We start from the raw sequence: 27,095 nt of genomic DNA, 5'->3' as shown, positions 1-27,095 counted from the left end.
CCTCTGTTGCAACTTTTTCCAAGTGAGCACAGTATTTCTCAGTGTGAAAAACATCCTTGTCTTTAATGCTCTGTGACAATTTTTGCAGGTTGGGAAAGTGTGTTAGCCTCCCATTTTTAAGATGTGTGATCCAAACACCGAGCTTAGACTTAAAAGCATTTACTGCGCTGATCATGTGGGGCAGGTGTCGGTCTTTTCCCTGGAGCTCGTTTTTGAGTGTATTCAGCTTTGCGGTCAAGTCTGTGAGAAACCCCAGGTCACACAGCCACGCATCATCTGACAGTTCCTTGTGCTCCTCGTTTCTTGCAGACAGATATGTCTTTATTTCAGGCAGTAAGTCAACAAACCGCTGAAGCACTTTCCCGCGACTCAACCAGCGCACATCAGCATGAAGTAGTAGGTCTCCGTACGCGGCATCGAGCTCATCCAGTAACGCCTTGAATAAGCGACGCTGAAGTGCTTTTGTTCGTATCGAGTTTATTAGTTTGACCACCAATGACATTACGTGAGAGAAGTCCACAACTTTCCCTGCCAAGGCCTGCTGATGAATGACACAATGATAATTCTTGAAGTCGGTAAAATCAGGGTCATTACGGCACAGTGCTATAAAACCAAGGCGCACACCACGCATCGCCGGTGCTCCGTCGGTGGTAATTGCTACCAGTTTATGAATGGGGATATCATTTTCGCTTACATATTTTTTAAACTCATTGTAAATATCCTCACCTCGCGTTCTCTCCTTTAAGTGCAAAAGAGTGAGGAAGTCCTCTGCAGTAATGGACATTGCTTCCTTGAATAATTCCCCATCCGTAAAAGGCTTTTTGTTTTTAGCCAGAAAGTGACTTACACGAAACGATGCTTCAGTCGCAGCCTTATTTTGATCAGAAGATTTTGTAAAAAGTGATTGCTGGGCCTTCAACTCAGATCTCTGCTCGTCAACTTTCCTTGCACGGATGGCGCTCTTTGGTGGGTAGCGATCTTTAAATTTCGGGTGGTTGGTATTGTGGTGCCGCTCCAAATTCCCTCTTTTACATAATGATTGTTTTTGGTGGCACAACATACATACACACTTATCTTTTACCAAGGTAAAAAGAAATTCCTGTTCACATCAGACCCGTCGCTATGGGCGGGCCATAGGGGGCCGGGCCCGCCCCAAAAAATGCTTGTGCCCCCCCACTTGAGGCACAGATAATTTAATTTTAATATTATCATAGTTGCTAATTTTGTGTTGCATTCTTTATCATTAAAACTTTAAAAATATAAAGAAACAATGGTGTGATTTTATTTGATTGATGGGAATCTACACTGCAACAGCCTATCACGGCCTTACTAAAAATAACGTTAGGCTACGTAGGCTACGTGACGTACAACTAAGCCGCTCAACAGTTACCGCGCATTTTTGAAAGCTGTTTCAAAACGAGGTTTCCCCGGCATACTCGCTTCAGTTCCTTCCGAGTGGAAGAATACTTCGATGAGGAGGTTCTGCTCGGAGAAACGACGCCTCCCGCTGTACTGACAGGAGGGACTGTAGAGAGGACAGCGCTGCCTCCACTCAAAGTACCGGTAGATTCAAAGTCTCTGTGCGAGTGTATGTGCGTGCGTGTGTATGTCTCATGGCAATGCATATCTCTCTGTTGACTGCTTTAAAATGCAATGTTTGAGAGATGCTTCTGGTGTTACATCTAATCTGTTGTATAGTCAAGTGTTTTATGGATATTCATAACATTGCTTCTATGTAATGTGGTGTAGGCTATAGGCGACCTGGTCATATTGCGGTTGGTTATATGTTTAAAAGTGATGATTACGTGCTGCGCGACTAGAGTTGATTATTATAAATATACGTAGGCTGTAGGCTAATAATAATTGTGCCCCCCCATGCATGTCACATGCCCCCCTTAAGACTGAGGTCTGGCGACGGGTCTGGTTCCCATTCTGGATGAAAATGGTATGTTTTTGCCTTCTTTCGTGTAGCCTCCGCCATTCTAGTTTGACTGTTACCTCACGGCCACGGGCTATCACCATGGAGATCCATATTGACGTTTGCGACAGTTAACTTACGGGCGCTCTCCTCTTATCTGATTCGTCACTTCATTGAAAATAAATAAAGCAGTTGGATTTAAAAAGAAGATGCATGCAAAACGTAAAACTATTTTTTTCGGGAGCTACGGGCGCTCTTCTCTTGTCTGACCGGTCACTTCATTTAAAATAAATAAAGCAGTTGGATTAAAAAAATGTTGGATTTTTTTTCGGGAGCTACTGGGACAGTGATAAAGATCGAGTGATCGCGATCGACGGGTTGGCGACCACTGACCTACATGATACAAATTCTTTATACTAGTGACAAGCAGTCATTAAAAAAAAAAGTTCATTAATTGCATTGTTTTATATAGATCTTTATAAATAAAGTGATTAATCAAAATTAAAGTTACATCTTATTGGAATCATGGAACAATAGGTAGTGCACATGCATGATACTCTGCTTCTCAGGGGAACACAAATTGGAATCCTGCTTGATTAAAAAGGCCAAATGCCCAAAAGTGATATCTCAAAATCAAACGACATGTGAATTTTGTGTCTAATTTAATTTTAACTCAGTTTTCTTTTTCTAGAACATGGCTCATTTCCATTTTAAGGTCATTATTTCCCCCCTTCCACATACTCCTGAGAGAGCAGTAAAGAGAGGAAGTAACAGCCATGGGAAAGTCGTAGTGCATTAGAAAAAACTCACTGTAAACTGGCTTTTAGCCAGCTTAAACTAATGAAGTGAAAAATCAAATCTTATAGTAGATAGATATCAGGAGTTGAGATTTAGGAGGTCAATATAAGAAATATTATACTCTAATTTCAAGTGAACATGGATCATATTACTATTATTGACAAAGGTCCATTAACACTTGATGTGCCTATATGTGCCTAATAAATGAATACATAGGCCTATATGTGTATCAATCAACCATTATGTTTGAATAGCACAAGCGCACACACACACACACACCTGGTAAAGCTTGATTATGTATGGGTGCTTCAAAAGCCTCATGATTTGAACTTCTCCGTTAATCTTCTCTAAATTAGATTCATCCAGTCGAATTTTATCAATGATTTTTATGGCAACCTGTTAAAGTACAAACAGAGAATTATGTTTATTGAATGAAGGAGGTGCCCAGATGTAAACGTGTGATAAAAAAATATAAAAATAAAAAATAATTTATTTAACATGAAATATAATTAGCAATAATGCCTCTTATATTTCGCCTAATTTATGCTAATATAATTGTACATGGCAGGTGAAACGACTTTAAGTAATAACAAAAACCACAACATACCTCTGTTTTGGTGACTTCGTGTCTAGCTAGTTTTACCACAGCAAAGTTTCCTTTGCCTAATGTCTTGATGATCTCGTAGAAACCCACTTGCAGTGGTCTCCCGGACTGCCTCGCTGCCTTTTCCTCCGACAAAATCACCATAGTGAAAAAGGAGGACTGAATCAAGATCAGTGATCAAGATCAGGTAAACTAGTAATTAGCCTACACGCATGGCTGTTACTGAAATCAAAAGTGTTTATAGCCTACATTCACACAACCAAAACGAACAAATATACGTTTAAAATGTGCATTTCATGTGTAGATGATGATAATTTAAAAAAATAATCAAAATAATAATTGTGATTTTCATATTTACAGTCATAAAGAAAAACGTGATTCTTTTTCCTCTAATTAATTATAGGCTACCTCCAGAGCACCTAATCAATTTTTAGATTATCTCCCCAAGTGCTAAAAAAAAAAATCAATAAAGCCAGTAAACCTTTTTATTAAATCATCAATTCAATAATTGTCTTGTTTATCTCACGAGCAGTCAGTTAGAGTAGTCGTCTCGCGCTGGGCTGTCATCTTTCCAAAAACCAGTAGGCTACACGTTTCAGACAATCCCCCAGAGTTCGGGCGATGAAGGCAGTAAGATCGGTTCAGCCTCAGCCTCATGCAAACATACCATTGCAAACTCATTCTTACTTTGTTAACGTCACTTCTGCATCAGAGATCTGATTCGAAATGTCATGTTGCCCAGCAACTTAACACAGCACGTACACTGGATTGCAAAATTTGCCAGAAAGTTTTCGATTACGGGGTGTAACACTAAAATAATTGGACAGATAATTAGCCTCCTCCCTAATCTGCCCTATTTACTGAGCGTTTCAGATACGCCCTTACAAAAAAAGAAAATGTTTATTCAAGTGCGGCCTTCATTTTTTAAGCTAAAAATAAGAGAGTATACTTTCAGTATACTTAGAATACTTTATGCACTTATCAAATTATAACTTATCTTATCAAGTTATATTACAAATCAATAACTAAATAACTAAATAGGAACATAGTAGTATATATAAAGTGCAAAGTTAGTACATAAAAATAGTACAGTGATGTTAAGTTCACCTAAAGAAAACTTACAAGTATACTTGCAATTTAGTTTACTGAGAGTATACTTCAAAGTGTACTTTCATAAACTAAAAAATTGTGCTTCAAGTATTTAACTAAACTATAGTACAGTAAGTATAGTTGTATACAAGTTCACTTTTATGGTTGCTGCACAAACGAAAAATGTAGTGGTAAACTAGTTGTGTACTCAGCTTACTGTTCGTGTTAAAAATATGCTACAAGTATTTAACTAGTAAACTATAGTACAGTGTTGTAAACTTCTTCCTTCTTCAGTGTAGAAAAACTCAGTAGCGAAAACCAGGAGACATATTTAAGCAGGATTCTTTATTTGCTGTAGTCTGCTTCGTACCCAAGTCAAGTCAAGTCTAACCAAGTCTAACTTTACACTGTAGTTTATATACATTTCAAGAGGGAGGGATTACATTGTGATGAACAAAGCATGTTAATGAGCTGAGACATGACAACAGAACGGTGCAGGACTTCTCGCACTGAGACAAGAACTCCAAGACAAACGGTCTCAGTAATAAAATAGCAGGTGTTCAAATTTGCTCAGCATGACTCTTCACCCGGTAAAACAATGAGAACAGGAAAAGCCTAGCCTTCTTGTACTGAGATGGGACAGTCAGGAATATCCCGCTGGGAACCCCTACCGTTTGCAGAGATTTCCTGGTCTCATCATTTCTAAACTTTCTCAATATAAAATACTATTGTATTGGAAATCTAAATTAAACATTTAAATAAAATTTGTAATCCTACATTTCCCCCTTTGAGAGTTCTAAATAACTCTCACAAAATACAAATTTAGACACTTAAAAGTTAATTCTTGTAACTTGTGATCGTTACAGGCACATGCTTCTGTGTTGCTGTTTCTGCAATTGCATGCTGACACAGAAACAAACATGCAATTTTAGGGTCCGTGAAGTTCTTAAGGGTAATAGTCTTTTCTGTTTGGAACTGTCATTTCTTTGTGAGGGGCGTGAGTCATTTGTTGAATGAAACACTTGATACTGTGGACGCATAGATAGTACGCTAGTAGAAGAAAGAACAGCAGAATTGCTATTTCCTTTATTCATATCCACAGTTTACCTAACAAGTTTCCGAACCATGAAGTATTATCTTCAGTCATCTGGAGTAATTTTGCTGAAAGATCAAGAATGTCTTGTTGGATTTTGTTCAAGTTCTCTGTTGGATCCATTAAAACCCGGTGCATCACTCAGGTCCGATGATGGTGCCGGCTCCTCCTTGAGCTGCTAGAATGTAATCCAAGGCCACTCTGTTCTGTGAGATCATTATCTTGTGCGAAGCGAGAGTGTCTGTGATGTTACTGGTACGACAATCTTGATCATGTTGATGGATGACTGAAGGTTTCATATGTGAGTCTCTGCGTTGTGTTTTTTTTTTCTTTCGTGATAGTTGATTCAGCAGTGGGTCTAGTCGTTTTCTTGAGGTTTTCTTGTGGCTTCATACGCAGATGACGAGGTCAGTGCGTATGGGTCCCGGACAGCCATCATCAAGTGGTATCTGCACAGAGTAAGAAAGAAAACAAAAGACAGGAGAGCAGTATTTGTTCAAACACTACACTCTCAGAAAAAAAGGTACATTTTTGTACCAAAGAAGATACAAACCCTTGTCACTGGGGCGGTACCTTTTACTGGTACAAAACTGTACCTTAATATAAAGGAACAAATTTGTACCATTCCAGTTTGTACCTTAAAGGACATGATTTGTACCATGGGCAACGAAATTGTACCTTTTGTTTTTTAAAACTTGTTGGTAGGCTACGACAATATTGTACCTTCATCAAAGGTACAAATTTGATCCTTTAAGGTACCACCCCGGTGACAAGCCTTAACTGTGTCAAATATGTTCCTTCGAGAACTATTAATGGCTGATTTCCTATTGAATAACATACACATTCAACAAATGAATCCAAAAGGCATCAATTTAATGAGTACTGTAAATACATATCAAATACATATGAACGTTTGAATACTTTCGTTCCAGCTTACAGTATAGTATTTCTTTGTGTAAATAAATCAAAAACTTCACAATAAAAACTTCACAAAATTAACAGAATATCACTTCTTTAAAAAGATTTGAAAGAATTCAAAATGCAATTACACTAAAATGTTACAGTACATAAAATATATTTTTCTCATCTACAACAAAGCTAGACTTGTTTTTTCCTCCCATTTCACACAATACCCTTGCATTTATTTAACTTTTTTTTTTAAAACACCATCCTCTACCCCAACTGCTCGGCAATTTCAGATCCCTCCATTTTTACACGGCTGAAGATTCTCCTCTCACTGAAGACACGTCCAGTCAAGACGTTCCCAAAATCTGCACAGTGGGTTGTGATGTAGCCAGTTCTTCCTGAACAAAATGAAGAATCAGTATTAGAAAAGACAGAAGTTAATTGATAAAATTTATACTCCCAATGACAAGCTAAAATTTGACCTCTAGACTTAAAAATTCACCCTAGAACTGACAATTCTGTCATTTACTCGCCCTCAAGTTGTTCCAAACCTGTGTGAGTTTCTTTCTTCACTTGAACACAAAAGAAGATATTTTGATAATTGAAACAGTTGATGGGCCCCATTGACTTCCATAGAATTTTTTTTTATATTATGGAAGTCAATGGGGCCCCATCAAATGTTTAATTTTTTGGGTGAACTAAATCCTGCAACATCTCGTCTGGCATCCATGTAATGTGCTTCTATAATGGATTTCAGCTTAGCCAACCTCAACACATTGGACAATTTTGAAAAAAATGAAAGTGAAAATTCTTTTCTTAATTACTCACCCTTATGTCATTCCACACCTATAAGACCTTCATTCATCTTCGGAAAACAAATGAAGATATTTTTAATGAAATTCTGAGAGCTTTCTGTCCCTCCATTGGGAGCAATGCAACTAACACATTCAAGGCCCAGAACGATAGGAAAGACATCATTGAAGTAATCCATGTGACTCTTGACATGTTTAACCAATTTTATGAAGCGGTGCTTTGTTTGTTTTTGCAACAAAAAAACAACAACAACAACAACAACAACAACAATTTAACACTTTATTTAGGAAAATACTGACCTGCAATCCTGTAGGGGAGCACTATGACGCATGCTTATTATGTTGACTCAAGACCGGAAGTTGTACCGTGAATGTGTTTTAGATGATATTATTTTCTAAATATAGAGGTAAATATGTTGTTGTTGTTTCTCCGCAAAACAAAGCACTTGCATCGCTTCATTAAATTAAGGTAAAACCACTGGAGTCACAAGGATTACTTTAATGGTGTCTTGACTACCTTTCTGGGGCTTGAATTTATTAGTTGCGAAAGCTCCCAATGGAGGAACAGAAAGCTCTTGGAGAAAAATATCAAAAATATCTTCATTTGTGTTTCAGAAGATAAACAAAGGTCTTACGGGTTTGGAACGACATGAGGGTGAGTAATTAATGACAGAATTTTCATTTTAATGTGAACTATACCTTTAAGGAATCCTGGAAACACCTTAATTCAGCCACAGCATGCATTCAGTCCATTTCCTGGAATAACGGAAATGCAGATATGAAAAAAACAGTTTCACAAAAAAGAAAAACCTTTCTGCATTTTTACATTTTACACACACACACAAAAAAGAATAGCAGTTTTAAATGATTCACTTAAAAAAGTTTTTTTTTTAAGAGAATATCATAAGATTAATAAACTCAAATAACTCATTGTACTGATACTTGCCTCAGCTGAGGATGCAGTCAGACTTTCAGATGTGTGATCAGTGAGGCCAGTACTGACAGTTTACCCCATCATCTTCATGATCTAAAAAACAAAGACACATTTGCTGAGTTTCAACAAAATTCTCTGATAAAATGAATGGCATCTATATATATCTATATCTATATTTTATCTGTGCACTGTTCGGTGGCATTGTTCAACAACTGCATACAGTAACGTTATTGTATGTGGACTAATGTACACCACCATGGCACCTCTAGTTAAGCATTCATTTACAATAATTACGTATTAAATGTGTACTTACGACACAGAAACTCAATTGCTTTGAAATATATTTGCAGACGCTAATAGCACTGACTGGATTCGTACCTACTTAAGCTATTTGCTCGCTAATGTCATGTTGAGTGGCTGTAACGTTTAATATATTTTTTATTTGGTTAAACATTAAACTCACCTTTGAATTTCCTCTTCTAATTCGAGTCCAGCCTCTAAAGTTCTTCTGACGATGAAGAGGGCGAAGCCATGGTTGTAGTGGTGCTCGTGCTGGTGGTAATCTGCTTCCCGCTCCGTTCTATTTGAAAATGCAGTAACGGCTGCAGCGACCTTGGGCAATCAGTTTCATGTTGTTGTGCCTAATTAATTGCAAAGTTAACAGTTATAGTGGACAATGGAGAACAAACGCCATAGTATTTACACGGGATGACTTAATACTAATCAATAAGTGCATTATAAAGTGTAACGTTATACAAGTCAAATGGCTAAAAGCATTTGGTGCAAAGCTAATTTAATTCGCTAAATTTACGTTAAGTGGCTGAAACATTTATAGTTTCGACTTGTGAACTAAATATAAACATAAATTATCAGAACTCACCTTTTAATTTTGTCTTTTTCAAGTTTGATATTTAAAATAAAACGCGCAGTCATGTAGCCTGCTGCCCGCTGTCAGTTTGGAAAATTCCTTAACGGCTGAAGCGATTTCGACCAATCAGCGTCTTGTTGCTATGCCAAATACTCAACACAGCAACCAATCACGAATTTAACAGTAGTTTGGCCTATCATTGTACCCTTGATGTGAGAACAATTATGTACCTTAATTTCAATTGTACCTTAAAAGGTACCAAACCTTATCATCAGAGGTCTTTCCTGTACCATTAAAGGTACTATTATTGAAAAGGTACAAAACTGTTCTTCGAGGAACATTATTTGTACCATCGTGTACCTTTATTTCTGAGAGTGTAGGATTGAGAACTTTTTCTGAGTCTGCTATTTTTTGTTCCATCTTTCCCTATTTCTTAATTCCTTTGACACCTAAGGAACAGTGAGGTAAGGATGGACTAGGATAGGGCCTATGAGGGAAGTCTTCACCCCAGGGTTAACTGTTGCATTCGGCAGGCTTCACCCCGAAGCCTGTTGCATTCGATTCTTCCCAGGGCTCCTCACTGGTTCCGTGTCCTAACATATCCCTGTAGGTGGGGGAACACTTTACAGTGTGACATTAGTTCAGGTTTTTCCTTCCCTGACACAATCCTGGAGCTGCTGTAATCAACATCACTTAATGTGGTCCATGCCACTCTAATGGTTTGTTTCTGAATTACTTTCAATTACTTGAGCTGAACCGTCAACAAACAACTCAAATTCTGAATTCTCTATGGGAGTTTCTTTTACTTGCCTCGAAGGTGTGTATGTAAGCGTAACACAATCATGAGTCATTTCTCCTTCATCCCCTAACACAAATTCAGTCATTGCAGACATCATACATGAGGATGGGTTTGTGACAGGTGCACGTTGTCATTCATCAGTGTGCATGAAGGCATTTTACATTTACAGTCTGGCCTAACACCATTACTGATGAAGGGCCTGTGCTGTAGCATAACATTTAAGGCTGTGAGTTTACTTAACCAGTGTTCCCCAAAGGAAGGGCGAGATTGTCACTTTCCTTTTGTTCTATTAAACAAAAATAAGTCTTTCATCTTTGTTGTAAGTTACTGGGGAAATTAAGCACTCACAGCCCAAATGGTTAACACGTCAACCAGCTGCCCCAGTTTAATGATGAGGGGAGGGGCTGCTTCAGAGTAGCAAGCAGACTGAGTAGGACATGAGTAACATTGTTAACTTGTTTAAAGTTCTTTTTGTTTTTCCAACACTCTTTTCCCCAATGTCCATGTTTACCACAGCATTAACAAATGCTGCCCTCTCTCTTAGGACATTTGCGTTTCTGTTGATTCTCTGCGTTGACCTTAAAGGATTCTGCCTTGCCTTGACATCAGAGTCTCTTTCCCAAGTAGCTAACCTGTCCAAGTTGTTTTGCAGGGTTCTAGCGGACCATGTGACTTCTAAGAAAGGCAATGCTTTTCTATGCTCTGACAACAGACCATCAAACCATGTGCGAACTAGGGGACCATTATCTTCTAGCACCTTCTCTGAAGTGTCAGCTATACCACTGTATGCTGCTGCTGACTGACAAAATCTTTGAGTGTACTCACTAACATTCTCATCTTTCTTCTGTACACAACTAGTGATCTTTGACCAGTCCATGTTTGGTCCAACAATGTTCTTTAATGCTTTCAGAACTCCCTCTCTCAATTCATCTTTTCTGGCATGTTGTAGTTCAGAAGTAACAGCAGACTCAAAACTGTTGAATCAGATTCAGTTAGAATTTGTGACATCAGCTGTGTGACTTCTGCCAACGACATGTCGTAAAGACGCATTTTACTGATCAATGCCCTTCTGAATTCAGAAAAATCTGTGCGTACTGAAGGTAAGCTTTGGGATAGTCTTTCTATGTCTCTAGGTCTGAGTGCTTTGGCAACAGTTTGGTTTTGGACAACAGAAGAGTTGGGAGGAACACTTTCAGTTCCCTCAATTCCCTGAGATCTTCTTGTGACACATCCCTTTACTGAATCTACGGGTTTATCAGTTACTGATGGGATGTCTACATCTGTTTCAAAGAATGCTTGTAAGTCAGGATAATCTCATCTGATTGTGGGTCTTCTGAGTCACATTTGGTTGACGCCTTGTTATGGCCCACCTTAGTGTGCAATTGTGTGTTCTGTTCTTTTAATTTAGCTATACACCTAGATTGTTCTTGTGCAATGGATAAGCTAAATTCCATGTGACAGAAAATAATGCCTTTTATGTTTCTCTTCCTGATACATGCACCCAACACCTTCTTGCATTCTTCAATAGACCATACTTTTTCTGGGTGAATACCAAATTTCTTTCTCAAATCCAATCTGACTGACTCAGTCACTATGGAGTCCATCTGCTCCCCTAACAATGACCTGAACTCACTGTCTGTCCATAAAGTAGTACCAAGACCACCTTTTTCTGTTGTGGGGATTAGTCTAGCATTCCTTCTAAACTTTTGTTGGAAATATCTTTCTCCTTCAGCATACAAAACAATAGTCCATGTATGATTTTTATACTAGGCAGCAAAACTGCCACGTCTGTACATCTTTCCTTTTGTGTGTATGTTAAACATCTGGTATTCATTAATAGAAGATTGCTCACCCCTCCTTTCTCTTTCTCTCTCTTTTTCTCTCTCTATGTTCGTTCCACTTCTATACATTGTGTGTTTGAAAAGCTCCTAGGATCCTAAGGATCCTGTGGAAATCTAACAGGATATTGCCCATATTAAGAAGCTGTTATATAACGTCTATATGATATCTATGATGTAATGTTTGATTTTATTGGTTAGACTTGTATTCTTTTGTTTAAGACTTTCACTATATAAACCCTAGACAAAGGATATTGAGCTGAGCTTCTACTCCAACCAGCGCTGGTGTATTGTATTATCTGTTCATAATAAAGGACCAAAAAATTGGGGCACTTTTCGTTTGGACCATTTCATTTCCATTTCTAACAATTTGGGTTGCTCGTCCGGGATTTCTCCAGACAGGTAAGAATTACCTTTTTTTTTTACAAAAGAAAAGGTTGATTCTTCCTGTCTGCTGAGAAAATTTTACCTATAGTGCCGTGATTTTCACCATATTTGGTGAAATTTGTTTGTTTGTCCGTCGTATATGCGGGACGATTTGTCCGTCGTATATGCGGGACGTTTGTCCGTCGCATAAATAAATGCGGGACGTTTGTCCGTCGTATAAAAAATACGGGACGTTATATCCTCGTGTTTGTGATCGAACGCGGGAAGACCGGAAGGAAAACTGATCACTTTCCTCCTTTTGGAAATATAGATTTGACAAGAGATATTCGCTTTTTCTCTTGCAAATTATATTTCGATTTACCTTTGGTCTTGGTTATGGATAGATAATACATACTTTAATTTTTAATTTTTTCTCTTTTTATTTTTATTTTTCTTTTTTCTTCTTTTCGTTTTTTTTATATATATATTTCTTTTTCTCTTTATTGGCCAATTTACTAACACAATTAATTTTAAACTGCATGTTTTTCTTTGTTTTCTATTTGGCCATACTCTTATTTGTTTAAGTTGCATTACGGAGAAATTTTTGTGTTGATAATGGGGAATAAAATTAGTCCACCGTTAAAAGATGAATCTCCGAAAGACTTTATGATTAGAAATAATCAAGCATTTTTTACGGAGCCATATTTGTCAAATTTAGCTGGCTGGTCAACTGGCAAAACACAATTAGATCCGTTTCCGCGAGACGGCTCATTCAAAGAAAATGACATGCTCGCAGCAAAGGGCATGATTTTTGGAAATTGGGGCGACCCTGATTGGGACTATTCTTACATGAAACAGTCTTATAAAATTTGGAAGGACATGCAATGTTATTGGAACAAAGGTCCACAAAGAGTTGATAATACAGGCAATAATATGATTCCACAAACTGAATTGGCTGAGAGAGAGTGTAGTTTCTGCCGTCCTTTCTTCTTCGGCCGAGACAGACAGAAATTCTCTGTTGGAGGGGGGGCGGTTCTCACAGTCTGTGGAACAGAAAGTTATTCCGCCGTTTGTTGCAGAGAACAAAACCCTACCTCCAAAATATGAGTGTATTCCAACTCTTTCTGAACCAACAAAAAATAGATTGTACCCCGATCTGACGACTGCGACTTTGTGTCCTTTTGTTGAAACTTCAGAAGGATTCAAAGTTCATCCGTTGCAAATTTCTGAAGTGATGGCAATTTCTAAGGAATTGCCAGACCCAGCACGGTCGCCACATCAATTTGTTTCGATGCTTAAACGCTTAACGGCGTACAGCCAACTTACTGGTCGTGACTATCGTTTTATTTTGACTAAAACATTGCCTGCCGACATTACAGAGGAAGAATTAATTGCTGAGGTTGATTTGTTAGACCCAGTGAACGACTCACCACCCGTCCGGAGTATTGTGTTTAAAGATTCGGATCCTGTTGATTTGTCCGACCCCACAAGCGCATTTAGGATCGCTGATTACGGGGACTATAATCCCGACTGGATTTGGGCCAGTCCTGGTAAACTGAAACTATTTTTCAAACAACTGACTGCCTTTTTAGTGAAGTTGTCTTCTGCTAAACAGGACATTTCTCACGCAGCGAACACAAAGCAAAAGGTGGGAGAAAGTCCACTTGCATTTTTTAATCGATTTCGAAATGCTTGGATTCACGAATCTGCGATTCCTATTGATGAGGATAATTGTTTGTTGTTTGTGAACACGTTTTTGAATAACATGCACAACGAGACTGCACAAATGATTCGAATCACTACCACCAACATTAGTAACATTTCTGTTGATGAATTGGGAAGACGCTTGCGTGAACTTTCGTCTGCTGGGGCATTTGACCACTCCAGAGGAAAAGTTCCCGCAATGTTTCAAGTTAGTTCCGCTGTCCAAAATCGCCCGCCACCCAATGACAGAAGGGACATAAAGTGTTTTTTCTGTGGGTGTCGCGGACACACGCAACGCTTTTGTAAGAAAAGAGCTGAGAGATTTCAGCGAAATAATGATAAACAGATGTTCAGGCGCTCTGATGGCCCGATGCCAAAACCCCCTCCCTTCATTCCTCCCTCTGAAAGACAGAGACCTGTTTATCCAAACGCATGGCAAAAGCAATGACTGTGCCGAGAAAAGGTGCTGCATTTTTCTGATAACTTTTCACAGATTTCAATGAGTTATGCAAACAAGTCAAATGTTTTGCCCTTTATTGAATTGAATGTTGACCACAAGCCATATGTTTTTTTAATTGACAGCGGCGCCTCCATCTCATCGCTGTCTTCTACTGTGTATGAGGGACCAATTACAGGAAAAAAACTAAATTCTATAGGAATAGACAATGTTCCTGTGGTTTGTAATTTGACACCAACTTTACCAGTTACCTCTAATGATGTACCATCATTATTCAAAATGCATGAGTTTGCAATAATTCCCGATTCTCCATTCTGCTTGTTAGGAAGAGATTTAATGCACAAGATGGGTGTTAAATTGGAATTTGACTCTGACTCTTTGCAACTCATGTTTCCAGCAGCCTTTTCTCTTACGACCGACACAGGAAGTGCTCCCTTCGAGGATGTCTCTGCAACTGAGCTCGGACAGGAAGTTGCTGGGGTAAACCCGAAACTGTGGGCGGCGCATAAGGATGACGTAGGCCTACTCGACATTCAACCTTATGTGGCCAATTTGACAACGAATAGGCCTGTGTTTCAAAAACAATACCCGCTTTCAAAGGAAAAAGAGGAGGAAATTCGATTTCTCATTGATCAGTTTCTGGCTCAAGGCATTCTGGTCCCCACTCATTCACCTTACAACACACCAATTAATCCAATCAGGAAAGCAAATGGTTCTTGGCGCTTAACGCAAGATTTGAGAAAAATTAATGAATTGATAAAACCACTTGCTCCTATTGTGCCAGATGTACAGACTATTATTAATTCTATTCCTTTGGAACATACATTTTTTTCTGTTATTGATTTATGCTCCGCCTTTTTCAGCATTCCTGTTGACCAACGAACACAGCCACTTTTTGCTTTCTGTTTTCAGAATTGCCAATACAGCTGGACTAGATTACCCCAGGGTTTTAAGGACTCCCCGGCCGTTTTCTCCGCTGTAGTGCACGCAACGCTGAAGGATGTCAGACTCCCTCCTGACACCTGTCTGCTCCAATACGCTGATGACATTCTCGTCACTGGTGCTTCTGCGGACCTGTGTGCTGCTGCCACAACTATTGTCTGCAACGTTTTAGCAGAGGCTGGTTTCAAGGCATCTAAAGAGAAACTTCAGTGGGTGCAGAGGAAAGTCACTTACCTCGGCCATGAACTGTCACAAGGCCAAGTTCGCCTGTCGGCGGACAGAGTCAAAGCTATCGCTTCGTTCAAGCACCCATCAACACGAAAGCAAATGCAAAGCTTTCTGGGACTGGTCAATTACTGTCGATCATGGGTGCCGAACTGTTCCATGTATGACAAAATCCTGCGAGATGCTACGCTGGATGACAAAGAGGACATTACATGGACAAGTGAAATGGACCAAGCGTTCAGACATTTAAAGTCCTCCCTGTTAAGGCCTCCTGCCCTCGGCCTTCCGTCCTATACCGACGATTTTCACCTGTACGTGCACGAAGGTGGGGGCACGGCCGCGGGAATCCTGGCCCAAGAGCATGGGGGTACCTTTCGTCCAGTAGCTTATTTGTCTAAAACTCTTGATCCAGTGGCTCGGGGACTCCCGGCCTGTTTACGTGCAGTGGCTGCTGCAGCGATCATGGTACAGGATGCTGAAAGGGTTGTTTTATCACATCCACTCACAGTTCACACATCACACCAAGTGGGAACAATTATGCGAAATATTTCTACTCAACACATGTCTGCTCAACGCCGTTCTGGCTATGAGGCTATATTATTAGCAACTGATAATTTAACATTGAAAGTAACTTCTGTTATTCATGGCCCTACTGTACATCTGCACAGGTTGTTGACGGATGGTGAATTTGAGAGTGATGACCACGACTGCCTGACCAGACTCCAAACTTCGACTGCCTGCAGGCCAGATGTGTCTACATCTGTCCTGGAGGAGGGAGATAATTGGTATATAGACGGATCCTGTTTCAAGCCAAATGACAATTTATACTTGTGTGGATATGCTATTGTTGAATTACCTGATCGTGTAATTGAGGCATATTCGTTGCCATATAAATCAGCGCAAGTAGCAGAATTAATTGCTCTAACGAGAGCTTGTAAATTGGCAAAAGGTCAGTGCATCAATATATACACTGACTCCAAATATGCGTACGGCGTTGTCCATGATTTTGCTAAATTGTGGGAAGAAAGAAATTTCAAAACCTCCGACGGAAAACCAATTTCCCATCATAACATCGTGGCCGAGCTCATCAGTGCAGCACAGCAACCATTGAAACTTGCTGTTATTAAAGTACCTGGTCATAAAACAGGTGACTCAGATGAGGCTAAGGGAAACAGGTTTGCAGATGAAGTCGCGAAATGGGCTGCTAAAGAAGTAATACTTAGTCCATATGTAAATGAACAGAGCACCGAGGTGCCTATGATGAATTCGTCGCTAATCAATGATTTGGACATTAAAATACTACAAGCTAACCCTACGCAAGCCGACCTGATTCATTGGGCCGCGAACGAAGTAAAACCAGATCAAGCTGGTATTTTAAGAGACAAGCAGGGTAGAATCGCTCTACCAGCATCCACCGTTGTAGTGCTGTGCAGGCATTATCACGGGGTATCACACGTGTCAAAAGAAAAAGTGATCCAAAATTTGAATCAATCATACTGCATAGCAAATGTTCGAAAGAATACTTTGTTGATATTGGATGCTTGCTTGGTGTGTGCACAAACAAACAGACACAAGGCAACTCGCCATGACGCTTTACCGCATCCTGAGCTTCCTTTTCAATATTTACAGATCGATTTTACACATATGCCTCCATGTGGAAATAACAAATATTTGCTCGTGATTGTTGATCGATTTTCGAAGTGGCCAGAAGCTTTTCCGTGTGGTAAAGAAAACGCGCAGACGGTAGTAAAGGTTCTTGCAAAAGAAATTATACCGCGTTTCGGTATTCCAACCGTTATAGCAAGTGATAATGGAACTCCGTTTGCTTCAAAAGTCACACAATTATTAGCCAAAGAACTTAATATTAATTGGCACTTCCATATTCCCTATTCTCCGCAATCCTCAGGGAATGTGGAACGGACCAATAAGACGATAAAAGAACGTCTGAATAAGGCGTGTCTAGATACAGGCAGAAATTGGGTTGATTTGCTGCCTGCCGTATTGACGGAAATGAGAATGTCTCCATCGGCAACCACAAAAATGTCTCCATTTGAAATTCTGATGGGTAGACCTTTCCCGACCCCTCGGGTCAGAGGTCGCGCTGGCAATCTCTCCACAGGTGACACGGAGGTGATCATTGCAGATTACGTGGATTTCCTAGTTAGAACGTTGAATGGCATAAATGGTGATGTCTCTCTCTCTCTCCCTCTTCCTTCAGAAAAGCTGACCCACCCTTTTGTTCCAGGACAGCAGGTGCTCATAAGGTGTTTGAAGCCCACGAAACTCGGTGAGCCGAACTACTTAGGACCATCCACTGTTATCGCTGTGACGAGGACAGGTGTTCTGACTGATCTCCAGCCCCAGTGGATCCATGCTAGCCGAGTGAAAGCAGCTCCATCCCAGGGGAACGCATAAGCCTATGCGGAAGTGGTGATCGAAAGGAGAACGAGGAAGAGAAGCAGACGAGTAACGAGATTGCTGATTGAAATTAGCAATAATTATCATTGAATCCATTAAGCCATGTCTGCAAAGTTGATAATATGCCTGATCGTGCTGACAAGCATGCTCATATACAAGCACTTATTGGCAGTGGCAATGAAACTTGGTTGAAACATGAAGACGAACCACATGCGTTTGCTTCCAATATGTGGTGGAGGTTAGCCAACTTCACTGCTAAGTCTACAGGAAAACAGGGTGACTGTTATGTTTGTACAAAAATGCCACAAAGTGCTTCTGGACCTCATGTAACTGTTCAATCGCCAACGACAGAAGAAGAACTGTTCTGTCCCTTATATCTAAGTAATATTGGTGCACTTGCTCCCCAAAATTCAACAGGAAATTGGACTTGTCCTGGTAATAGGGTACTGACAGTTGCAGTACAAGTACATGTTAAAGTGGCAACTGTAGGTCCTATTCCAGATTCGTTGTTCTGTATGGAAAGAAAAATAGGAGCCGCAACATTGGGTTCAATTCCTGAGAATAAATGTAATCAAATATATCGCCGTTGTGAAGTACGAAATATGCCCTGTTGTTTGAGCTGTTTGACGGGAAAAGGAACATTTGACGTGGAAGAATGCTCAAAAAGATCTTCACTCCCTCTCACTACTCTGCATGCTTATGCAGGGGCAACTCCCGAAGAACAAGAATTATGTGATGAGTATTGTGGACTTTATTCGGGTAAAAATTGTAATAGGTATGTGCCATCTGTAAAAGGAACAAGAGCTTTGAAAGATTGGTTTTGGTTATGCGGGCACATGGTTTATACCTCGTTACCTTTTAACTGGAGTGGACGATGTGCCCTAGTAACTTTGGAAGAATATTCTATGGTTATTAGACAACAAAGAAATGATAGAGTAAACAATCAAAGGAACACACGTGCTCTCTCTGACCGCAGTTCAGTTAGTAGTTTGGGTAGAGATAATCCAGTACCAAAAGAACACCGATTATGGACTGGTACAGAAAAATTCTTTGAAGGTATTTTTCCAATGATAGGTGTAACCAGTCTGCAAATTGAAGTAGAAGTTACCAGATATGAATTGATTTCCTTTATTAAAACTACAAGGAACACTTTAGCTGGTGTAAAAGAAGAGCTTCGAGCACTTCGCTTAACTGCCTTACAGAATCGTTTAGTCTTGGACCAACTTACCGCTTCTAGAGGAGGAGTATGCGTTATTGTTGGAATTTCGTGTTGTACGTACATCCCTGACAATGATGCAGATGGTCACATTATAGCTGATGGAATAGATAATATGACAAGAATTGCTGACGAGCTACAGAGAAGAGAAGTGAGCGATAGAAGTGGTTTTCTAGATTGGTTCACAAATTGGAAACAAATGCTTATATCTGCTTTAATCCCAATAGGAGTTATACTTTTAATCCTTACATTTATTGTTTGTTGTATTATTCCATTTATTAGGATGTTGATTCATCGTGCGATGAATACGTTTGTATCCTCCCAATATGCTTTGATGAATAGAACTGTTAAGTATTAGTGATTTTGAAGGAAATGTTTGATTGAAGAATATCTCATGTATTATTGTACTAGAATGAGTATGCTGAAAAGTATGTGATACGATAATTCTATTATAATCATCTTATCAAAGTGGCCATTGTTGGAAATATCTTTCTCCTTCAGCATACAAAACAATAGTCTATGTATGATTTTTATACTAGGCAGCAAAACTGCCACGTCTGTACATCTTTCCTTTTGTGTGTATGTTAAACATCTGGTATTCATTAATAGAAGATTGCTCACCCCTCCTTTCTCTTTCTCTCTCTTTTTCTCTCTCTATGTTCGTTCCACTTCTATACATTGTGTGTTTGAAATGCTCCTAGGATCCTAAGGATCCTGTGGAAATCTAACAGGATATTGCCCATATTAAGAAGCTGTTATATAACGTCTATATGATATCTATGATGTAATGTTTGATTTTATTGGTTAGACTTGTATTCTTTTGTTTAAGACTTTCACTATATAAACCCTAGACAAAGGATATTGAGCTGAGCTTCTACTCCAACCAGCGCTGGTGTATTGTATTATCTGTTCATAATAAAGGACCAAAAAATTGGGGCACTTTTCGTTTGGACCATTTCATTTCCATTTCTAACAACATTGTTGTGAGTTTTCTTTGTTGCCAACACAAACAGACACTAAAACTCCTCTGATCCACAGAGGGTACACTTGTTAACACAGATTACTATTGTTAATGCTAACCTTCTCTGCCTAAAGCAAAGGATACACAAATTACTAGCAATTTATGCTAAAATTTTCCCTGTCTGAAAAAAACTTTTGCCACTTCCCTGGCAAAGCAGAGGATAAAACAATATTAACATATACGTTAATCTTCCCTGCCTGAAAACAGAGGGTACAATATATTAGCACTTGATGCTAATCTTCCCTAACTTTATAGAGGATAAAACACTTCCCTGGCAAAGCAGAGGGTAAACAGTATTAACATGTACGTTAATCTGTTTGCAGAGATTTCCTGGTCTCATCATTTATAAACTTTCTCAATATAAAATACTATTGTATTGGAAATCTAAATTAAACATTTAAATAAAATGTGTAATCCTACAACAGTAAATATAGTTGTATACAAGTTCACTTCTAGTATAGTTGCTGTGCAAATGAAAACAGTTGTACACTAGTTGTGTACTAAAAGTTTACTACTGATACACTGATTGTTGATATTAGTACTACATAAGGTATACTTAAAAATATATTTGGACATAAGTATATTTAATAAAAACTTGAAGTAGGCTATACTTTTTTTGTTGTTGTAAGGGCAGCTCTACAATTTGCATTATATAGTGCTCTATAAAATTAACATGAGTGTAGTACCCTCACCGCCTGATGAGGGGAGATATATGTATAAATTAATACAGGACACGGAGCTGCTGCTGCTTCACTTATCAGAGTCTGTATTGTTTTTTTTTATACAATGTAAAACAGTTCAATCACTCTTATGTCAAACAATGACAGTGCATCACTTCAAGAGTAGGCTAATCACAATATATAACAGAATTACATATACAGTACCGGTATTTCTGTTTTACTATGGTGTCCACAGATTAAGCATAGGTACTATGAAATATTCACTGATAACATATATAACATTTTACATGTGAATAAATCCTAAAAATGTGTTCATGTTTGCCAGAATTATACTTCCTGATACATTTTTAGTACAGACACTCATTTTCACAGTCATTTGGCACTTACAACTTACTCATTGCATTATTTCACCAAGACACATCTTATTTGTGGACTTACTCTAAATTTGCACCTTCTCTCTAAGACCGCATAGTCTCCATCACTAGCATGAAATTTATAACTAGCACGCGTGACGCAGCACACAGACGTGACCTGCAGCGAACTTTTACATGTCCGTAATAACAGTAAACTTAAACACTTTAAACAATGTAATTAACATTACTTAAACTCTTACATGTCAAAAAAGCATACTCTCATTGCTTTTATGTAATTCATACCTGATGAGGGGAGATATATGTATAAATTAATACAGGAATCAAATACAGGAATCAAATAATCGAACGATTGAGCAGGGAACATTAATCGTGAAAGAAATAATCACAAAAAAAAACATTTATTAGAAATACATTCTCTTGTCGTCAAATCTTACATATCATATATTTATTTAACTATTTATCTACTTATTTATTTACAATTACTTATCTACTTTTGTAACCACCACACTCTCCCCCTCGAAAATACATGTCGTCCCGACATTACTTTGTTTTCACTTTCTTTCTTTAGGTGGTGCTGTTTTATATGCAAATGTTCTAATTTATGTATGCACTGCGAGTTAACTGTATGTTCAGTTCATCAATTAAGGTAAGTGTAGGGAACTGCATAGTCTCTTGTCCTCCTAATGTCCATCTGCTGTATCGTCAGATTTTCCTCCAGGTTGTTACTCCTCCATCACATCAACTTTCTGTTGAGGTATCTCCTCATTTTCCATACGAACTTCTGTTTCATGATCCTTCGCTACCTCTTGACCAATTTCTTCCCTTTCCTTTTCAGGTTCACGGGACCAGATAACTGGTAAGTTTCTGCTTTCTAACTCACTGTTTCCTTCCACAGGTTGCTGAGACTGGACCGCAGGTAAGTACCACTGACTACATCCTTCATCATCTTCCTCTGAGCTAGAATCATCCCTTTCTACAGAGGTAGGTTTATCCACTTTTTTCTCTGTTTTAGGCTGTGTTCTGAGCTCCATTTCCATTGGCAGGTAATCACACGGTAACAAGAGATTTCGATGCAGAACCCTCGATCTTCCCTTTCCTCGTTCCGGCTTAACTTCATAAACGGGGCTTTCTTCTCCCATTCGACGAATAACTGTGTGTATATCATCTTCCCAGTGATTGCGAAGCTTTCCTGTACACTCTTGTTACAACTCTTGGTCACGAAATGTTCAATTTCACCCTGCATTCTGGGTGTGAGATTTCGAACCAGAACACGGTCTCCTGAGTGCAGCACTGAGATCCTTACTTTACCCTCATGATTCCTTCTGTTTCTTTCTGCTGTCTTCTTGCTGTTCTCTTTGGCAATCTCAAACGCTTCCTGCATTCCTTGCCTCCATCTCTTTACATATTCCTTATGGTTGTTAGTCCCTTCCGCTGCCGTTAATCCAAAGAGCAAGTCAACGGGTAGTCTCGGTGATCTCCCAAACAAGAGATAGAATGGTGAAAATCCAGTAACCTCACATCGGGTACTGTTGTAGGCAAAAGTAAGTTTGTTCAATGACTCCTTCCAGTTGGACTTATTTGTTTCTGACAAAGTCTTTAACATCTGGAGCAACGTCCGGTTGAAACGTTCAACCTGTCCGTTCCCTTGCGGGTGGTATGGGGTTGTTCGCGATCCTGCAATTCCACAATTCTTTTTTAACTGATAAAGCAACTGATTCTCAAATTCTGCTCCCTGGTCATGGTGAATCCTTTGGGGAAATCCAAATTTCAGTGCATAGTCATTGAATATTCGATCCGCGACAGTTTTTGCTGATTTTGATATGGTGGCGTAAACCTGTGCAAACCTTGTGAAGTGATCAACTATCACCAGGATATATTCATATCCTCTACTCCTGTCCAGGTGCAGAAAGTCAATGGAGAAGAGTTCAAATGGGTGAGTGGTGACAATATTCATTAGTGGTGCTCTGGTTTCTCTACTTGGTTTCTTTTGTTTCAGACAGTTACAACTCTTGGTCACGAAATGTTCAATTTCACCCTGCATTTTGGGCCAGAAGAATCTGTCTCCAATCAATGACGTCGTCCTCTCCACTCCTTGATGCCCCATTTTACTATGTAACTCCTGCAGAACACGTTGTTTATATATTTCAGGCAGCACAAGCTGAGATCGGGTAGCTGTCTTCCAGCGGAGTATTACATCCTCTCCAATGCAAAGTTTGTCCCATTGACGCAGCAAACTTCTACCCTGTGCACTGAATTTCCTTAATAAGTGTCTGGAGGGTTTTTTGCCAGCCCTCTTACATTGTACTACAGGTCCAATGTGGGTATCACTTCTCTGCGCTTGTCGTAACTCATCGGTGGAAAAAGACTGGCCTGACTCCGCACACTCCGTCGGGTCATAAAGCGAACTCATGGCTGTCCACGACATGGCAAGATCTTGAACTTCTACAGCCTGTATGGTTGCTTCGACGCAATCGGATGAGAGTTCCTCTGTACATTGCTCCATCATGGTTCCAACTTCCAGCGGCATCCTGGATAAGCTGTCTGCATCAATGTTTTCTTTGCCAGGGCGGTATTTTATGGTGAAATGGAAATCCGCGAGCTCCGCAACCCACCTGGATCCAGTCACATTGAGCTTGGCACTGGTCAGTACATAAGTAAGCGGATTGTTGTCGCTGTATACTGTGAGGGTAGGTGCGTAGTACAGATAATCACAGAACTTCTCTGTGATGGACCACTTCAAGGCTAAAAACTCCAATTTCCCTGAGTGAAGATGATAATTTCTTTCAGAGGCTGTCAGTGTACGGGATCCATAAGCAATGACTCTAAGTTTCCCCTCTTGCCTTTGGTACAGAACAGCACTAAGTCACTGGTTTGAGGCATCCGTATGGAGTATAAACGGCTGCGAGAAATCAGGAAATCCAAGGACCGGAGGTTCCGCCAAGCAGTCTATTAGTGTCTCCAATCTCTGCTGATGTTTTTCTGTCCATAAAATGGGCTTCTGGGAAGGCACTCCTTTCTTTTTGTTTTTTGTACACTTGGTGGTGGTTCCATTGTATCCTTCGCCCTTTGTCTCCACTTCTCCTTTCAGCAAGTCATAGAGCGGCCCAGGGATCTTGGAGAAATCTTTGATATACTGCCTATAGTAACTTAACAGGCCAAGTACGGCTCTTAACTGTCCCACCGTGCTGGGTCTTTTCTCTCTCAGGGCTCTCACAGCCTCGGTGTCAGCAGGGTCAGCTTTACTTCCTTCCGCGGACACAATCCTCCCCAGGTAACGAACTTCCCGCTTGAACACCTAACATTTACTAGGCTTGAGTTTGATCCCATATCGCCTTAAATGCTGCAGGACTCTTTTCACATCATCGACATGGTCTTCAAAGGATTTGCTGAACACTAGCGTGTCATCAAGGTAGGGGACACATCAATCGTCTCTGAGATCCTTCAGGGACTCTTCCATGCAGCGTTGGAAAGCCGCGGGAGCGTTCATCAGACCAAAAGGGATACGAATCCATTCATACAACCCCCATGGCGTTACAAAAGCTGTCATGGGTCTACTCTCTTTGGCCATGAAACCCTGATGGTATGCTTTTCCTTGGTCAAGTACTGAGAACCAGCTGTTTCCTCCAAGACTGTCCATGATATCCTGAACACGTGGAATGGGCTGTCGGTCGGGGTTTGTTTTCCGATTTAATTCTCTGTAGTCAATACACAACCGCAAACTACCATCCTTTTTCCGGACGCAGACCACTGGTGAGGAATACGGCGAGTTTGACTGTTTAACCCATCCTTGGGCAATGAGATCATGTAGGTAATCCTTCATCTCTTTGTACAGGGGACGAGGTACTGACTGGTAAGTGCGTGCGACTGGGATAGTGTCTGTTAGCGAGATAGTCAACTGCAGCCCATCTATGCAGCCAATGTCATCATCGGTTTTCGAAAAGGAAGCTGCTTCCTCTCTCAGCATCTGTCTTACAATATGTCTTCTAGACTCACTGAGATGGCTTAAGTCCAGCGGTGGTTCCCATGCAATGTCAGAGGTATGGCCGGTTTCATCTGTTTTTTGATTGACCCTCACAGAAGTTAAGTCAGGTCCCTCACAAGTAGCAGTTGGATACACTGCCTGTACAGGTTGCACTGTGCCTATGACCATTTTGCCTGCTAACAGTAGGTCATGATCCGTAGGGTTCTGTACAGTGACAATTATGTGGGGAGATGTATGTTGTCGCAGGGTTACAATCGTCTCACAGAACTCCAACACCTCCGCCCACTGTGGGTTAACGTCAGGCTCAAAAATTAGCAATGTATTTACTTTTGGTCGGTGTGACAGCACTCTGCATTCAGTTTGTACTGATGTGTGTTTGGGCACATGAACATTTTCTTTTTTTGTTTTGACTAAATATTCACATGACGTTTCTGCATGAACTTGCTCAATGAAAGCTTGAACTTTTTCTCTCTCCACCGATTCATTGGTGATTGGCTGAGTTAATTCCTTGTTATTCACTATTTGCTCAATCACGTTGTATCCAATGATAGGATGACGAAGCTCTCTGCCCTTCATTACCAACACAGGTATGACCAGTTCTTTTGTTTTCACTTCATTTGATGCCAACCCAAAAGTCACTTCCATCAACCCTGCATAAGGTATGTCCTGCCCTGCCCGTTTGGCGCCACAAGGCAGAGTCCTTCAGGCGCATCAATTGCCTCTGCAACATTTCTCAGTCTGATATTTGGCAAGTGTTTGTTTTTCCACAGTTCATCCACTATACACACTTGAGATCCTGTATCCCATAATACATCAACAAGCTGGCCTTGGATGTAACACTGTACAAGACATTGCTTCCTTACAAAAGCAGTACCCATAGACATTTTCTCTTTCGATTTCCTTTTTGGCAAAGCAGAATTTATAATGACATTGGAGGACTGATTGCGTCGTTTCTTATCTTTTGTCCCGTGATTAGATTGACATGCTTTAGAGCGGTACAATGTTTGTTTACCAGTCTCACGGCGTCTCAATATGAGGTCAGGGTGGATGGTGCCACCAAATGAACAGCTTTGACGGGACTCTTCCATCGCACTGGTCACTGCCTGTCCCGCGGTCGTGACCTGTCCTCGTTTAAAGAACAATCTCTGTGTGTCATGGGCATCCGTGCTCGACACCCAGCTGAGAAATGGTCGCTACCACCACACTTGTAACAGTGACTACAGTAGACATCCAATCCACTTTGTTGACATGCAAAGCATTTCCTTACTCGAGTCGCAGGAGGGTGATAGCGTTGTGCTGGGAGCCACTGTGGTCGTGGAACTGTCTCTCTCCTCTGGTCGTAAGGCTGCCAGTAATATTGAGGTGGGTATTGAGTCTGTGGTGGGGACGGACTAGTTAAAGGAGGGCACTGAGCAGACACTTGAGGTTGCTTGATTGACTCTTTAATTTGAGACACCTCTGCACTGAGGTCTTTCACCAGGGCCATACCTGAACGCATTTCCCTCAGCTCACTTAAGATCTGAAGTTCGGTCTTCTCTGGATTGTGCTGAGGTTGTGTTTTCTCCATGGTGGTATCACTGGATTGAACTGTGTGTACTTTAGTGGCGCATGGCTGGATGAATTTCTTTTTACTTTGGCGCTCAGCTTCGTGGGCGCACGCCAGATTAACTTTATCAAAGAGTAACTCGTCACTTACATCAGTTTGTGTCAAATAGGGTCGCTGATCACCTCTAATGCTGTCATTCTGTAGTCCCGTCAGGATAGTGTGGAGAAACATGCTTTGGACTAGCTTTGGGTCATACTTCAAACTTGATTCGGCCTCCTGTGATGCAAGCAGAATCTTTTGTCTTAAATCCAGACAGCGGACAAGGAAGCTCTGCGGGGTCTCTCTGCTGCTCTGTACCTCTGAGGTAAGTTGTTTATACAGCTCAGTGGCACCCTTTTCTTGGAAATGAGCCCTGAGAATCCATCTTAATGTGGGCAGTGTAAGGTTTGTCTTTCCCTCTAAGTAGCTACGAAGCTGCATGCCTGGTGCAATTGCTCAGATTACA

At 40.2% G+C, this 27,095-nt stretch overlaps 2 protein-coding genes and 1 long non-coding RNA gene across 4 annotated transcripts in view; 1 reads left to right on the top strand and 2 right to left on the bottom strand.

Moving 5' to 3' along the window:
• The window catches only part of hsf2bp (heat shock transcription factor 2 binding protein), a 47,596-nt gene that overhangs the window by 906 nt on the left and 19,595 nt on the right, over window positions 1-27,095 (bottom strand). The window contains exons 8-9 of one of the 2 annotated variants that reach the window (XM_077232259.1): window positions 3,324-3,479; window positions 2,997-3,112 (exon numbers count right to left, since the gene is read on the bottom strand). In XM_077232259.1, coding sequence (XP_077088374.1) covers window positions 3,346-3,479 — 134 coding nt within the window. In that variant the 3' untranslated portion in view covers window positions 2,997-3,112; window positions 3,324-3,345. Of the gene's footprint in view, window positions 1-2,996; window positions 3,113-3,323; window positions 3,480-27,095 lie in introns of those variants that run through there. The other variant, XM_077232260.1, reaches the window with a different exon arrangement.
• Window positions 6,623-8,791, bottom strand: LOC143740118 (uncharacterized). The gene is made up of 4 exons (XR_013204748.1): window positions 8,618-8,791; window positions 8,167-8,247; window positions 7,920-7,976; window positions 6,623-6,806 (listed from the first exon to the last, which is right to left on the bottom strand). It is a non-coding gene; the product is annotated as an uncharacterized LOC143740118 (long non-coding RNA).
• On the top strand, window positions 17,894-19,345 carry LOC143740322 (uncharacterized). The gene has a single exon (XM_077232461.1). It carries the CDS (start codon window positions 17,894-17,896, stop codon window positions 19,343-19,345), a length of 1,452 nt encoding a protein of 483 aa, XP_077088576.1.

The sequence above is a fragment of the Siphateles boraxobius genome, unplaced genomic scaffold (assembly GCF_051911475.1).
Source record: "Siphateles boraxobius isolate OS27281-9 unplaced genomic scaffold, OSU_SipBor_1 17, whole genome shotgun sequence".
Lineage (NCBI taxonomy): Eukaryota > Metazoa > Chordata > Actinopteri > Cypriniformes > Leuciscidae > Siphateles > Siphateles boraxobius.
This window is presented reverse-complemented; position numbering and strand designations above follow the sequence as displayed.

What these genes read in the sequence shown, in the direction of transcription:
- LOC143740322 (XM_077232461.1), top strand. Translation starts at nt 17,894, where the DNA reads ATGCCTGATCGTGCTGACAAGCATGCTCATATACAAGCACTTATTGGC.